Genomic DNA, 17168 nt, shown 5'->3' with positions numbered 1-17168 from the left:
GGATGACCAGGAGCAAAAACAGCCAGGACAGGAGAACACTTCAGGAGAACCTTTTGGACTACGCATTTAGAATTCAATTAATAATTATGTCATGTTTAAGGCCAACAGATAGGTTAAATACAAACATTACATTGTCTGGAAGGTTGCAACAAAATACTACTTTAGTTCTTAAAGTCCAGAGCTTTAACACATACGAACCTAAGAATTCAAGGTGATAGTTTCTAATTTTAACACAGTTTTAATATAGCACAATTTAGTACACCATAGATGAACATGGATTTTTGAAGCAATACTTTTCTCTAAAAATAGAGCTTGAATACGGCAGTAAACATGCCGGCTTTATATGGACCACACTTGATATAATCCTCATTAATGTCTACAGCAGTTTAGAGGCTATGATCCACACAAGACATTTCCAAACCAAATTGGGCTATACAACCGACTACACGGCATTGGGTTATACAACAGACTACACAACATGATTAAAATCACACACTGTGAAGAAAAGCTTGCATCTTTCCATAAATACTTTAGAAGCAAATCTAGCCAAATTATACTAAAAAAACTGATCACTTCAAAAAAATAAAATATTTATCATGTGATATTATAAATTCACCTATTCTAATGTGCCTACTCTCATTTTCAGATAAAGATGGACTGCAATTTGCTAGCTTATGCTTGGATCTCAGAAACATGTCTGCCTCTTCTCCAGACAAAACTTATCTCTATGCCCCATGTTATTTTTGTATTGATTCAGCCACAGGCAGATCGATCAAAAAGCATCCTACATTTTTTCATATGGAAAAGTTTATAGTATGAGTAGATTTGAAAGAATTAGATTTTTATTAATAAAGGCTAGTAAGAGTTGATTTCACTATATTTCCATCAATAACCAAACTTTACAGATAAACAATGTAATAAATGTATTAGCTTTTGATTAAAAGATATTTTGTATTTTTTACATGTGATGTTGAAATTTTGTGTTTTACTGATTATAAAGTGTCAATCTTTGAATCTCATTATCTGCTATCATTAAATAATTATTGTCTGACTCCTCCCCTATACTTTCTGGCAACTGTGAAATTTTAAATAGGAAAGAATAAAAATATGCATAAAACCCATACTTTTGTGGAATTGTGAAAATTTAAGTTGCTAAAAACAGAAAAAAATTATAAGTCTTATCATGGTCTATATACTACACAGTTGAGTCAATATAAGGCAGCGTATGTTGACCTTATTATGTCAATGTACATACTACAGCATTGTCCTAACAATGTAAATACCATACTACACTGACAGAATAACTCCACCTCTATGAGAGGTTGTAGCGCTTACTGCAGGGGTGGGCAATAATTTTCTTGGGGGGGGGCACTTATTAAATATTGTTACATGGTTATGGACCAGCTCCACCTCCACCCCCGCAGAAGTGGCAGGGCCTGGGGAGGAAGGAGTGGGGTTGGGGACTAGCCTCCCGCAGGGTTGTCTGGGGCCAAAGGCTTTGAAGTAAAAACACAAAAAGGGGCTCATGGCCCCACCACTATCACATTGCCTGGTAGCCGCTCAGGGTTGCTGCAGTTATTGAAGAGGCTCACGGCTCCAGCCCCTGCAGGGGTAGCGCCGTGAGTGAGAGCCGTGAGCCATTTAAAGACGATCCTGTTCCCTGAGCCACTGCCTGGAAATTCAGTGGCACAGGCAGCAAGATATAAACAGAAAGCAGTCACATGAAGTCTGCAGGCTGGATCAAAGTGTTAGGTGGGACAGATCCGGCCCCCGGGCCACATCTTGCCCAGCCCTGGCTTACAGTGTAGGTAAGGCAATACAGTGTCTTACAACATGGTATCTAGACACTATGTCATTTACATCATCTGTCTGCTGTCTTGTCAATTTCATGGGTCCATCCTAGAACCTTACTGCTCTGCCTCTCTATTTCCAACTAGACTACTGTCCAGAAGCTCCCAGCTAGGAAGCCCAGGTGGCTGCCCCCTGCTAGAGGCTTGGGAGTTGTGGGGAATTGAAAGTCCTGGTTCTTAGCCCTCCCCGCATTCCCACTGCCCCTCTTCAGTTGGTGGAAGCACTTCTGGGGTGCTGACAGAGAGGGGATTTCTTTCATAAAGTATTAATTAACCTCTAACTGTGCATAATAGGACAAAAAATAGCCAGGCCTGCCAACAAGGAGTTAAGGGGGACAATTGCCCTAGGGCCCAGAGCTTCCAGCCATCATTGCTGTTGCTGTGGCATTGGTGGCGGACAGAGCTCTGAGCCCTTTGAATTGCCAGCGAAGTGCAGGAGTGTCGCTCTGCACAGCTCTGAGCGCTGGGGGAGGTGCGCCGCAGTCTGGGTGGTGCTAAGGGCTGATTGTCCTCAGCTCCACTCCTTCTGTCCTTGGCCCTGCTCCTTCAGGGGCACAGTGCCAGGCCCTCTCCCCCACACCTTGCCCTGGCGCCCGCAATGGCTATCAGCCCCATTGCAAAAAGTTCACTAACAAATAAAATCACAGGTTCTCTGAAATAAAGGAATATGTATTGAAAATAAATTTCCCTGAAAATCTTTATACATTAAAGTATGTGAAATGCTCTGAAGTAAGTTATTTTTGACAATGTTGGCAATTTATAGTGACGTTACAAGGGTCACAATAATAAAGCCAATACAGGGATGAGTTCTCTCTCTATTTATCAACACTCCTCTCCTCCAGCCCCCAAAATCATACTAGTAAAAACTCAATTCTGCTCTGTCTAAGATTAGTGAGTTTAATGGGAACAGAATTGAGCCCTAGTAAAACACTGCATCTTGGGCCTGACCTTAAAAACTGCTGAGCAGCTCCTGGAAGCTGTTGTCAATCCTCAACACCCAATGACTTCAGAAGCAATGAAAGGCATTCGTGTTCACCCATGATGCTTAGCACCTGGCAGGATTGTTTCTGACTAAAGACATCCACTCCTTCTGTTCTATTAATGTAACATGTGCTATTATTATCTCACTTAATGGGCTCCCTTACAATTTTATTTTATAATGATGCGTCATTTCATGGGGTTCTAACCTGCAAGGTGCAGAGCTCACTAATTTCTCTACTGGATTAATTGTGAAAGCATTCTGTTTGTTATTGGACACCAGCGGTGAATTTAGGGCAGGGCGAGCGGGGTGGCTGCCCCGGGCCCCGCGCTTCCCGAGGCCCCGTGCATGCACCTTGGCACCACGGCACATGCGCTGTGTCAAAGGGGGGGGGCGGGCCCCGCAAAATTTTTCTGCCCGGGGCCCCGCGGCACTGCCCGGGGCCTCGCGGCACTCTCATCTGCCCCTGTTGGACACTGAAAGTCATTAGGGATGCAATTCTTCTGCAATGTAATATTTTATGTTTGCGCAAGCTGCCCCACCCCCATTGGAATTTCACAGAACTTAAGCCAATAAGCTTCTACAAAAATGTAAGTTTCTAAAAATTAAAAAAAAAAATCACTCTAAAATGCCTCTGTGTATAAAAAATAATTCTCTTTTCTCACCTTTGTCCTTCCCCACTATCCATCTTCAAAAAGTCTAGTATTGCATTAATGCTTCTTTTAGGGTCCATTATTTCTACCCTGTTGCTGGTTAACAGACATTGTTCTCAGTGCCTACCGAGCAGCTACCTTGCCAATGCCAGCTTGAGGGTTGAGGCATGAAAGTGAGGATCTGATCACTAATGAGCTGTTGCTAGGCCACCAAGAAAGCCTTTGATAAAATGCTGTTTTATGCCCTCATTGATCACACTGAAACTGTAGTTGGTCCAGTCCAAAGGAAATGTTTTGTCTGATCTCTTCCAAAAGAGTTGGCTTTACACTGAAAGAAATTGCTCTTGGAAGAGAATCAGTCACACATTGTCTGCAAAATGGCCTCTGATGTCTGGAATCCATGAAGATTCATCAAGAATGTTGCTTTGGAGTGACTTTAGCAACTCTATCAAGGTGGTATATGGCAGAAGAATGGAAACCAAGTAAAATGCAAAGTAGAAAGAGGTACATGTAGGAAAGCTACAAGCTCTTCCCTTTCTATCTTTAAACAGAGAGTTATTCAGCTCATCCTTGGAAACTGGATGACCAATAGCCTACGTTGTTAAGAATTGCAGGACTTAAGTTAAAAACTGGAATAAGATGCCAATTTTTAAAAGGAGAGTGATTAACCATTATTTCAGATTATCAACAGATGTGATCAATTATCGATCATCTAGAACTGGATTATGATGTTCCAGTGCTAAAATGGGCTGAGCTACAAAAACCAGACGGGACATCAGCAGTCCCTTCTGGTATTCAACAAGATTGAAAACAATGGGCTTCTACAGAAATGTAACAATTTTTATAAACATCACTCTAAAATCCCTTTATATATAATAGAAATGAAAACTTTTCTGTAAGATTTTGAATCATTTTATGGGATTAATTTTTTTTTAAATGTTATATTCCTGAAACCCAAGCAAAACGTAAGAGCAGAGAAAAGCATTTTGAGGGGTTTAGAGACATGGAACAGCCTCCTTTATCAGAAGGTACACAATCACAATTGGTCAGTTCAGTCCATCATTTAGAGGTGCTCCTGGATTCCTTGAAAATGGTCTGACTGATAATACTTTTCTACAGTTTCTGGCTCTGTAGGTAACCACATCCAACCCTGGCAAAAAATGGTCCGATCTTAGTTATTCACACCTTTGTCATCTCTTGGCTGCATAATGGCAATGCAATATAGCTGGACACACAGGAAACAGTTGGTAGAGAACATTGAAATACAACTCCTCAGCAATACTGGCTACCACAAACGCATCAAACCTCTCTACTCTGCTCTATACATTCTCATAGGATTCCGAACTAAATTCAAGGTCTCAGTGACCAGGATAAAGACCATAGCTGACAACTTCATTCTTCTGGCAAAACAGAACTTGCTATAGTAAGGGTAAAGCTTGTCTATGCAGGAGACAAGATTTTTGAGGTGCTGGCCTAAGACTTCGGAATGAGTTCCCACAGAAACTAAGGACCATCACAAACTTCACCATGTTCCACTCCAAGGACAAGATGCATTTCTTCGACCTTGCCTTCTCTAACAATCATATAGCTCTACGTAGTCATATACATGTGTCACATTACATATTTCACAAATTCCAGAACAAAACATCTCCCCCTATGTAGACGATGAGACACCACAAACATAACCAAAGTTAGTCACACTGCTTGATGTTCTACCGGAAGGCACTCCGATAGTATACTAATGAGGATAGTATACAACTCTATACAGAGTATTAGAAAGAAAACATTAGCCATCTATAGATTTTAATTTTTATAGAGAAATCCTCCAGAAAAATTTCTAGCACTTTTCTATACTGGACATAGCTTGCCTAGCTTCGTGGGGCCTTTCCACTATTAATCAGACATCAATTCCAGTGGGGTCCCAACTTGAAGTCTCTACCAGGTTCTTCCTTCTTTCTCTATGCCTCTATTCGAAACCTCTGAGGCTAAAAGTGGCAGAAGCAACAGACAGTGCCAACATTTACAGCTACACTGCAACCACTTCAATCCTCCTGATGTCGGAACTCATACCTTCCATCCCATCAGATACCTCCAAGTATAAACTACCTGGTTGCCACCAATCAATTTTGTGATGGGTAGGACTCACCCTGCTTCCCACTTTATCTATATAGTGTTTGTCAACATCCTTTTCCCACCACATCAACTTTCCTATGGAGTCTGTTCCTCACCAGACCCAACTTCATTGCTCACAAGTACTCTGTGAAGGCCCCACCTGCCCCCAACAAGATGTAAACATTCTAATCTAGAACTTCCCTTTCCTCCTCTGCCTATTCTCTCCCATTCTTCATCACCCTCATTCATGGTGTCTTTTTAGAGTGTATAACAATATCACATGATTCCCTTAAGATTTTACAATCACAGAACAATTTGCTTTATACTCAAAACTGAACTAGGGATTTTTATTAGATTAAGGAAAATGGTATCACTTATTCCCAAAAGTGCTTTCCTTGTTCTCTCCCCTCCCCCCATCCCCTTCCTCCCCGCTTCTCTTCCTCACTCCTTCACTTTGAAACTCCTTCCTAGACACTTTCTCGGCCCTTGCAGTTGGACTTCTTACTACAGATCTTAAGAACTGGTAAATAATCTTGCATGGGGCAGTGTATTTATTGTGAGGAACCTAGTTCGCCTTTGGGCTAGAATATTCATACTGCATTTGCAAAAACATCTAATTTCCTGTTTTCTAGCACTTCAAGGTCTCTTTTGGTATTATGATCTTCCCATTATCTCCCTCTCATTGAATGGTACGAGTGTTAATATCTTCCCCTAGATGTGATGGGTTGAATTTTATAATATCATTCCTGGCAATATTTGTCCCGAGATTTGTGTGTTGTTTCTCTATCCACAGCACTCCCAACTTGGTACCATCTATGCATTTAATTAATGTGCTTTATTACATACTCTTCCTAACAATAAAGAAGTCTGTCAATTCTTGGATCATATCCCCTCTTTCCCCATCTCACTTCCCAAACTGAATCATGATTTACTGTTCCAGAAATCAAATGATCAAATCTACTGTATTCCCTTCATTTACAATTTTACATTATCAAAAGGAGGGGGTCCTTATTTATTCTTTATAGTTTTCTGAGGCTTATTTTTGTTAGCCTTCAGATGCTTACAAGTACTCTCTTGTATTTCTCCACCCATTATTTTACTGGGATTTGAGAATGTAGGGTTGCAGAACACAAACATAGAACTACCAAATCAGAATATCTATTTTTTCCAGTATATCCTGCCTCTAAGCAAAGGTCAGGTTCAGATATTTTAAGAAAACCCAATAACAAATGATCATAGAAGCACTTGCCCAAAACAAAGGTTTCTTTCTAGTGCCAAGCAGTGAGTAGTTAACTTATGCTCGGAAGCAAACATTTTAATGCTATTTAAAATAATCATGGACAATATTTACTCAAGTCATCTTTTCTTCCTTATCTGAAGATAGTTAATATATTTGTTTATCCCCTTCAGTTCTCTGGAACCTCTTGATTTCTCTACAAATGGCTAATGTTAGGAAATAATTATGTCCAAGGTACATTTAGAAGACTTTTCCTCAAATAAATCATTAATATAACTTATGCATATACCTAAATAGAGAGACAGCATATTTAAAGATTTTAAATTATGTTAATCAACCTCAAAAAAGTTGCTTCCTTAGTTAACATTATATAAGTTCCAGATGCTACTGAACTGTACCTCAAACAGCTCCAATATTTTTTCCATTTACCTCTATGCCAATAAATCCATTTAATTCATTTAGGTTCTCTAGGAACAGTGCTTCATGCCTCCTGAAATTGTTTGTTTTTATATTGAATTTAGGATAATTTTTTCTCATTATTCACTTTGAGTTACTCCATAAAAAGAATGAATCCCTCAAGGCTCCAACGTATCCACACTTTGACAAGGAACTCTCCATTACTTTACACAGGCCACCTCAATTAGTCCTCAAAATATCCTGCAGTATCCTTGTCCATCTCAGACACAACACAACCTTTTACTTGATCCTACTTTACAGAGAGCTCAGTGTCATAGCACACCAGGTCATTCCAGGTCAATCACAACCACTTCTAGGTGCAATCCTAGTCCCATTAGCTTTAGTAGAACCAGGATTTAATCTTCCGCCTCAGTTCCTATCGCTATACTCTGAAAACAAGAAACAACTAGTACAACCGAATCCTCTTAGATGTACTGTTACCCATTTACCACCTACTCCAATCTACTTTTTTACTCCACCATTAGTCACACTGATTATGTAGCTTCCCTTTCCTCCTGGATGGCATGGGGTGTGTGGTTTGATGGAGAGTAGGCGACATGAATTGTGGATGCCGTCACTACACTGTAGGGGACAAAGTCATTGCTGTGCAATTGCTCTGGCTATGTTAAAGTCGTACTGGATTTCAGGGCAAATGCAGCATGGCTTCTTTCCTTGACATATGCCTGTCAAACACAGAGTTTCTACCATGGCAACCATAGATGGCAATTTTCCAGCTGGGAGAAGATAAAGTTAAGAGAACTTCCAAAGCAGATGGTTTCTAATGGCAGAATAATGCAGCAGGCACTCTATCAAGCCACTGGTGTTCGTTGCCTATCTATATGAGTTATTTTAACAAAGGAAATCAAGCAAAATAGTTGATAAATACAAAAACTATATATCTTTCAGATTAATCAGATAGACTGCTGAAATTTGAACTCAGAATTGTCTTTTAAAACACAGCAGCATTGAGGCTCTATAAAAGGATAGCAGTGGTACAGCACAACTGTCAGCCTGTCCCTGGGAATACAGAGACTGAATGACTGGCAAGCTTCCTGGCCTGTTGTACTAACAGGCACAGAATTTACTCATTTTATCTGTGGGAGGAGTGGCAGAGGGAAACAGCAGTAATATTGGCTGTACTGTTCGCACACCAATTCTGCTGACTAATCCATGAGAAGCATTAAGAAGGGATCAGGAGGCAGCTCATGAATGTGCAAGGAATTACTACTAAGATGCCACAGGACTGCTCAATGTTTTTAATCTGTAAGAAGGTTTTTCATAAATGTTAAAGTATTTTGCAGAATAGAAAGTTAAGTATTTTGCCCCAATTTGAGATGAAAAATGAATATCAATTTCCCGGGGCACAGAAATTCTCAATTTCCACCAACTTCATATGGAATGTATTATAGCAAATGAGTAAGAGTTTGTTCAAAGAAAAAAAAATCTGAGTCTTCGTTTCAAACATTTTATTGAAATTAACTATATAATAAGAAGATTCTTAACGTTAATCTTATTAAGAAGATTATGCTGTCCAAGATTCAGCATCATTACCCTCACAGAAGGTTATAAAGGGCATGGAAGAGGAAGCAGAGCTGGAGATCAGCTGATAGCCTAATGCAGAATCACAATGCCAAAGATCTTAAGGAAGATTCTCCCATTACAGTGAAGATCAGCAGTCCAATGTAAAGACCAAGCAGGAAAAAAAATGTTATATTTGAGACCATTTATATATACAGGCAGTCTCCGAGTTACGCGGATCCAACTTATGTCGGATCTGCACTTACGAACGGGGTTTTTCTCGCCCCGGAGCATGCGGTCGGTGGGACCGCCCAGGCACGCCGAGGTCCCGCCAGCCTCGTCCTCCGGGGCGAGAAAAGCTGCTCCGCATCTCCCTGGTCTGCTGGGGGGGCCTGCAGACCAGGGAGACGTGGAGCAAAGCCACGGAGGACCCGGGTGGGACCGCGGCGCGTCTGGGCCCCCCCGCCGCCCGGGTCCTCCGCGGCTTTGCTCCGCGTCTCCCTGGTCTGCAGACCAGGGAGACACGGAGCAAAGCCGCGGAGGACCCGGGCGGCGGGACCGCAGCGTGCCTCGGTCCCGCCGCCCGTGTTTCCATGGTCTGCTGGGGGGGGGCAGCTAGAGCGCCTCCCCTGACCCCCGCTCCCTCCCGCAGACAAGGCTTTTCTCGGGACGCCTGTGGTAGAACAGCTGGGGTGCTGATGGGTTGGTCCAGTAGCGCCACTCCTCGGCGCTACTGGACCAACCCAGCAGCACCCCAGCTGCCCTGCCCCAGGCGTCCCCAAGTCAGCCGCTGCTGAAACTGACCAGCGGCTGACTACAGGAAGCCCGAGGCAGAGTTTCTCTGCCCCGGGCTTCCTGGAATCAGCCGCTGATCAGTTTCAGCAGCAGCTGACTTGGGGACACCTCGGGTAGAGCACCTGGGGTGCTGCCGGGTTGGTCCCCGCAGCGCTGAGGTGCGGCACTGTGGAGACCTACCCGGCAGCACCCCAGCTGCTCTGTCCCAGGCGTCCAGATTCAGCTGCTGTTGAAACTGATCAGCAGCTGATTCCAGGAAGCCCGGGGCAGAGAAACTCTGCCTCGGGCTTCCTGTAGTCAGCTGCTGGTCAGTTTCAGCAGCAGCTGAATCTGGATGCCAGTTCCGACTTAAGTACAAATTCGACTTAAGTACAAACCTACAGTCCCTATCTTGTACGTAACCCGGGGACTGCCTGTATTGTAAATGGCAGACAGAATTTTTTTTCCTTCTAGTTCAAAATCTACCTTCAGATATAAATGATGGAAAAAGAGAAGTGGAGCCACCAGGAAATGTTAGTGGGGAGTGGGTCTTCTCTGATTACAGGTCTCTGAATCCACATGCCAACGGTTGTATGCAAAATGTTTTACTCCGCTATGCGAAAAAGTCCGAGAATAGAATTTATACATTACACGATTACCTCACCATATTCATTCATGCTATGGAATAAATATAACATTTCTGGGACTACCTGAGAAATGCAGAAAAAATACTTAAGCGTGGATCAGGCAGTCTATAAAGTTCTGGGTGTTTTGTAGGCAGTGAAGTGCACTGATGGTGCTCAATGAATTAATAATAGGCCTGCAGGTCCATTCATACCTCTGAGATGCTGCAAGGAAATAAAATTATACATGCAAACAGTTGTTTGAATATATATCATTGATGAATGAACAAAATCTCCTGAGTATGCCACTGATTATTTACATATCTGGAGCAATTACACTATGAACAGCAACATTTAGATGGCTGTTCCATATGCAAATAGCCAATATACATGCAAGCTAATGGGGTCAAATCAGAACTGCATCAGTGATTTCCATAGTCAGTCTGCATTCTCACATGAACTTAAGTAGAATGCTTTGAATGTCTAAGAGTTCAACTTTTCCTTTAGTTTCTTTCCCAGATGCAAATACTGAACTCTGATAAAACCTACTGATCATTCACTTTATATCTTTTAGTCACATTTTGTTAATATCTCTTGATTTAGCAACACTGCAAATTTAACAGATATTCACTTCCTCTTACTAATGAAGGTTTTAAGTAGGACTGGATCTAGTACCATTACATTTCATTACACAACTCCTCGCTGTTTAATACTTTGCTCTTTATTCATTTCATTCTGCCTACGGTCTCTCAATTAGTGCTCAGTCCATGTGACAGTGCATAGATCCAAACCAATTTCAACTCCTTTTGAAAAGACATCATTCTGAGACACATTGGTGTGAAATGGTCTGTGGTTTCATAACCTAACGTACTGCTTTGAAACAGATACCTTGCTTTTTTCTTGCTGGAATTCTATCTGGATGTTGGTCAGTTTAATCCGTAGTTCCTCATTAGCAGCCTGAACTGCTTCTATCTCCATGTCGGACCGCTCTCCTTTGGCACGGCTTTTCTTGGACATATTTATTTTTCAAGTTCACAGTAAAAATCCCTCACTTCACACTGACCCAATAGCCAAGCAGCCTAAGTGTTTCACATTAACAAATCATGAAGTCTTTAGTACAGTCCTTCACATAATACTTTTCCATCATGGCTGATTTCTTTCATATCCTGAAAGAAAGAAAGAAGAAATAGGACTCTTAGACTGCAGTTCTCTCTGATAAAATGAGATAAAGTGCATATCATGTATTACAAAATAAATTGTGTTACTTCAAGTGATCACATAAAAACCTTTAAAATATATAGTACTTTTCTCTAGTTACAGCAAGCCATACTTTTACAGAGGAAAACAAAAGACCAGAAAGGTAAAAGCTGAACATATGTAACTTTTTTCCCCTCACACAACATCTCATTATCTAAGTATGCACCCACTCCAGCCCTGTTTCTCAGAAATTAAATTTCCTTCTTGACATGTGAAAGAGCACATAATTACACAAAAAACATGAATCACTCTTCTTTAGGACCTGATCCTGAAAGAGGCTGAGAATTCACAACTAACAATGGGCCTGAACTTGTGTCAACTGAAGCCAGTGGGAGTTTGCCATGGACTTCAACAGGAGTCATCACATGTACTTTAAATTAAAAAGAGAGCAGAAAATTGTTTAAAATTAACCTACAATTCCATTACAACCTCTTGCCTTAATGGAGTCATAAGAACATAAGAATGGCCATACTTGGTCAGACCAAAGGTCCATCTAGCCCAGTAGCCTGTCTGCCAAAAGTGGCCAGCGTCAGGTGCCCCAGAGGCGGAGCACCAAAGACAATGATCAAGTGATTTGTCTCCTGCTATCCTTCTCCAGCCTCTGACAAACAGAGGCCAGGGACATCATTTCTATCCCCTGGCTAATAGCCTTTTATGGACCTAACATCCATGAAATTATCTAGCTTCTCTTTAAACTCTGTTATAGTCCTAGCCTTCACAGCCTCCTCTAGCAAGGAGTTCCACAGGTTTACTATGCACTGTGTGAAGAAGAACTTTCTTATATTAGTTTTAAACCTGCTACCCATTAACTTCATTTCGTGTCCTCTAGTTCTTCTATTATGGGAACTAATAAATAACTTTTCATTATTCATCCTCTCCACACCACTCATGATTTTATATACCTCTATCATATCCCCCCTAAGTCTCCTCATTTCTAAAGTGAAAAGCCCCAGTCACTTTAACCTCTCTTCATATGGGACTCGTTCCAAACCCCTAATCATTTTAGTTGCCCTTTTTTGAACCCTTTCTAACCCAGTATGGCCATTCTTATGTTCTTGTGGGGAGAGAACTTATCAGAGGCTTGCTGAAAATGTAAGCATCTCCACTGGACCCCCCTGTGTCCACATCCTTGTTGACCCCTCAAAGAATTCTAGAAGAGGTTAAACCAAAGTGAGGTTGCAATTAGAAGTACACTACGTCATGACAAAAGCTTCAGGAAAAGCTTTCTTTCCAAACTTGAAGGCAGACTGATTCTCAGATATTTCCAAGGAGCTATTTCTAAATCCAGAAAAATTCCTATTGCTTTCAGATATAATTGAATTCAATGTGAATTTAGTCTAAGTAAGAAAATCCAAATCGCCCTGACTTGATTGGATTCTAGAGTTCTTTTACATCTCTCATCTGGTCTTTCTGTAAAATACCTTCATGTCTTTCAATAAAAGCAAGACACTTGAGCTATAGATATTTGGGTATATAACTTCATAAATGGAATTTGTTTTTCTATTGATTAAGACACAAAAGCACTGAGGTAGCCTCACTTAATGTGGGCACACAGGAAATTTGGAGGACAGAAAGAAGTGACATTGATGTTGTACTGAAAAATTACCATTTACTTTTGAAACACTAACTGAATAGTATCCCTGTGCTCTGACTGAGCCAGGGCCATTCCATTCCATTCCAGTTTAAGATATTCTCACTGGAGAAATTATGTCACACAAAGACCAATCTTTTAAATCTAGGTACCTAAAGCTAGACACTTAAATCCACACATAAGCATGAAACAGGTAGACTAACAGATGGGGCCGCTGAGCATGTTCTGCGTCCACTGACTTCAATATTCACCTCCAGGGAGTTCAAGCTCAAAAACCTCTGATAATTCAGCCTACTTTATTTGGGGGCCAACAGGTGAACTTGAATATTTAACTTTAGACACATATATTAGAAAATTTGGGGCTAACTACACAAACATAACATTCTCATTACTCCTACTCAGCGTAACACATACCACTCGATTTTTAAAACAATTTGAAAGATTCAGAAACCTAGAAAATCCAGCACTATCTTCTCAGTTGCTCGTGCATGGCTAGATTAAGCATTTACTCAGTACCTTAACAGTGACGCCATCTGGAACAGGCTGAGGAAGAAGCTATGATTGATCAAGGATCCCTTTTGCTCCCAGGGAATTATACCCTTATTCACCAGCCTTATATAGTACAAAAGGCCTTATGCAGATTCTTACTCCCCACTAACACTCCATCAGTCACTGTGTGTTGAGCAAAGCAGGACTAGCAACCCCAAGAGTTAAAAAACAAAGAGCCACACACTTCCTCTCCCTATCAAAATAATGAGATTGGGTTACCAGGTGTGTTTTTTTTAAATGCCTTTTAGGTTCTCTCATTTTGCCTCTTGATTTTTGATACTCTCTCAGAGACTTGGATATTTAAAAGTTGCAGATGGGTAACCATGTTAGTCTGTAATTCTGAAAAAATGAGTAGTCCTGTAACAACTCAGAGACTAACAAAAAATATATATAGTATCACACCAGCACTACAATTGACAGGTATTTTTATTCTCCCCTTCTCCGTTCTTTTTCTGTTATAAGTTGGGAGGTTATTCTTTTTTTCTCCACTCTTATCTGAGGAAGTGGGTTTTGTCCACAAAAGTAAGAATCATAGAATACTAGAACTGAAAGGGACCTCGAGAGGTCATCGAGTCCACTCCCCTGCCCTCACAGCAGGACCAAGCAACATCTAGATCATCCCTGATAGATGTCTGTCTAACCTCTTAAATATCTCTAGTGATAGAAATTCCACACCTCCCTAGGCAACTTATTCCAGTGTTTAACCACCCCGACAGTTTAAGCCCATTTCTTGTTGTACTTTTCTCAGAGGTCAAGGAGAACAATTTTTCTCCCTCCTCCTTTTAACACCCTTTTAGATAGCTGAAAACTGCTATCATGTCCCTTCTTCAGTCTTCTCTTCTCTAAACCAACCAAGTTCCCTCACAGCTCATATTTTCTAGACCTTTAATCATTTTTGTTGCTCTTCTCTGGACCTTCTCCAATTTCTCCACAACTTTCTTGAAATGTGGTGCCCAGAACTGACACAATACTCCAACTGATGCCTAATCAGTCCAGATACTATATATATTTTTGTTAGTCGCTAAGATGCTACAGGACTACTTTATTTTTCAGAGACTTGGGTCACATTTCCAAGCTTTTCTCTGCCACAACAAGAGCGCGATTAAAATGAAAGCTGAGATCATCACCTAATCACTTTAAAAAAAAAATCACAATAGTTAATAGTAATGGGAGAATGGGAAAGACTCTCACTCCACGTCCTTTCCTTTCCCCATTGCCCTCTGCTCACATTCTCACAAAGAAGTGCAATGCTATGGATGGATGTACATCCCACATTTGTCAGTGCTCTGACTCCAGGGCATGAGACAATGCAAGTAAGACTGAACAAAATGACACTGAAAGAAAGGAAAGAAATATTCCAGAGTCTAGCAAAATGTGATCCTCTCTACTCAGAAGCTTTGACAACTCATTCAATAATATACAAGGTGCAAGTTTTGTGTCCTGATACATGGTGTCACAAAAAGCACCAAGGCTATGTCTAGACTGCAAGCCTCTTTCGAAAGATACTTTCGAAAGAGCCTCTTTCGAAAGAGAGCGTCTAGAAGACTGCACGCGGAATTTTGAAAAAGCAAGCCGCTTTTTCGAAAGAAAGCACCCAGTGAGTCTGGATGCTCTCTTTCTAAAAAGCCTGTTTGCTTTCAAGAACGCCTTCTTTCGAAAGTATCAGAGGGGTAGCCGTGTTAGTCTGAATCTGCAAAAGCGACGAGGAGTCCTGTGGCACCTTATAGACTAACTGAAGTGTAGGAGCATAAGCTTTCGTGGGCAAAGACCCACTTCGTCAGATGCATGTAGTGGAAATTTCCAGAGGCAGGAATAAATATGCAGGCCAGGATCAGGCTGGAGATGACCAGGTGGATCCAATCAAGGAGGATGAGGCCCACTTCTAGCAGCTGATCTGGAGGTGTGAATTCCAAGAGAACAGAAGCTGCTTTTGTAGTTAGCAAGCCATTCACAGTCTTTGTTTAATCCAGAGCTGATTGTGTCAAACTTAAAGATGAACTGTAGCTCAGCAGTTTCTCTTTGAAGTCTGGTCCTGAAGTTTTTTTGCTGCAGGATGGCTACTTTTAGATCTGCAATTGTGTGTCCAGGAAGATTGAAGTGTCCCCTACAGGTTTTTGTATGTTAGAGACCTACACCTACAAGACCTTCAACAAGCATTCTGTAAACTGCGATACCCACACGAGGAAGTGAGGAGACAGATTGACAGAGCCAGACGTGTACCCAGAAGCCTCCTGCTACGGGACAAGCCCAAGAAAGAAACCAACAGAACACCACTGGCCATCACCTACAGTCCCCAGCTAAAACCTCTCCAACGCATCATTAGTGATCTTCAGCCCATCCTGGACAATGATCCCTCGCTTTCTCAGGCCTTGGGAGGTAGGCCGGTCCTTGCCCACAGACAACCCGCCAACCTGAAGCATATTCTCACCAGCAACTACACACCGCACCATAATAACTCGAACTCAGGAACCAATCCTTGCAACAAACCTCGGTGCCAACTCTGCCCACATATATACACCAGCAACACCATCACAGGACCTAACCAGATCAGCCATACTGTCACTGGTACATTCTCCTGCACATCCACCAACGTAATATATGCCATCATGTGCCAACAATGCCCCACTGCTATATACATCGGCCAAACAGGACAGTCCCTACGTAAAAGAATCAATGGACACAAATCTGATATTAGGAATGGCAACATACAAAAACCTGTAGGGGAACACTTCAATCTTCCTGGACACACAATTGCAGATCTAAAAGTAGCCATCCTGCAGCAAAAAAACTTCAGGACCAGACTTCAAAGAGAAACTGCTGAGCTACAGTTCATCTTTAAGTTTGACACAATCAACTCTGGATTAAACAAAGACTGTGAATGGCTTGCTAACTACAAAAGCAGCTTCTGTTCTCTTGGAATTCACACCTCCAGATCAGCTGCTAGAAGTGGGCCTCATCCTCCTTGATTGGATCCACCTGGTCATCTCCAGCCTGATCCTGGCCTGCATATTTATTCCTGCCTCTGGAAATTTCCACTACATGCATCTGACGAAGTGGGTCTTTGCCCACGAAAGCTTATGCTCCTACACTTCAGTTAGTCTATAAGGTGCCACAGGACTCCTCGTCGCTTCTTTCGAAAGAGCACTTTCGAAAGAAGGCGTTCTTCCTCGTGGAATTAGGTTTACCACCGTCGAAAGAAAAGCCGCATTCTTTCGATTTAATTTCGAAAGAACGCGGCTGCAGTCTAGACACAGGTGAAGTTTTTTCGAAAAAAGGCTACTTTTTTCGAAAAAAAACCCTGAGTCTGGACACAGCCCGAGAGTGCCATAGTCTTTGGTAAGAGTTGTGTGTGTATATGAATGTATTACTACCTTGGCAGTACTTGAATACAAGGGAGGAAGATGATGTTGGGAAAAAGGTGAATTTTTTTCCTCTCCTCCACACTCCCAACAATGACAAGTGTTCTTTGAAGCTATAGTTTGTGTATTCTTGGTCTCTTAATTCCCTCTGCAGTGCAGAAAGTATCACACTTTTAAATAAAACAAACATGGAAGGAAAATGTGAAAAAA

General features: G+C 41.6%; 1 protein-coding gene across 2 annotated transcripts in view; it reads right to left on the bottom strand.

Moving 5' to 3' along the window:
• The window catches only part of JAKMIP1 (janus kinase and microtubule interacting protein 1), a 161386-nt gene that overhangs the window by 61626 nt on the left and 82592 nt on the right, over positions 1 to 17168 (bottom strand). For both annotated transcript variants that reach the window (XM_089777801.1, XM_089777802.1), the window contains exon 5: positions 11091 to 11368. In XM_089777801.1, coding sequence (XP_089633927.1) covers positions 11091 to 11219 — 129 coding nt within the window. In that variant the 5' untranslated portion in view covers positions 11220 to 11368. The remainder of the gene's footprint in view (positions 1 to 11090; positions 11369 to 17168) is intronic.

The sequence above is a fragment of the Pelodiscus sinensis genome, chromosome 4, assembly GCF_052426305.1.
Source record: "Pelodiscus sinensis isolate ZL-2025 chromosome 4, ASM5242630v1, whole genome shotgun sequence".
NCBI classification, from domain to species: Eukaryota; Metazoa; Chordata; order Testudines; family Trionychidae; genus Pelodiscus; species Pelodiscus sinensis.
The sequence above is the reverse complement of the archived record's forward strand: the minus strand, read 5'-3'. Positions and strand labels throughout refer to the sequence as shown.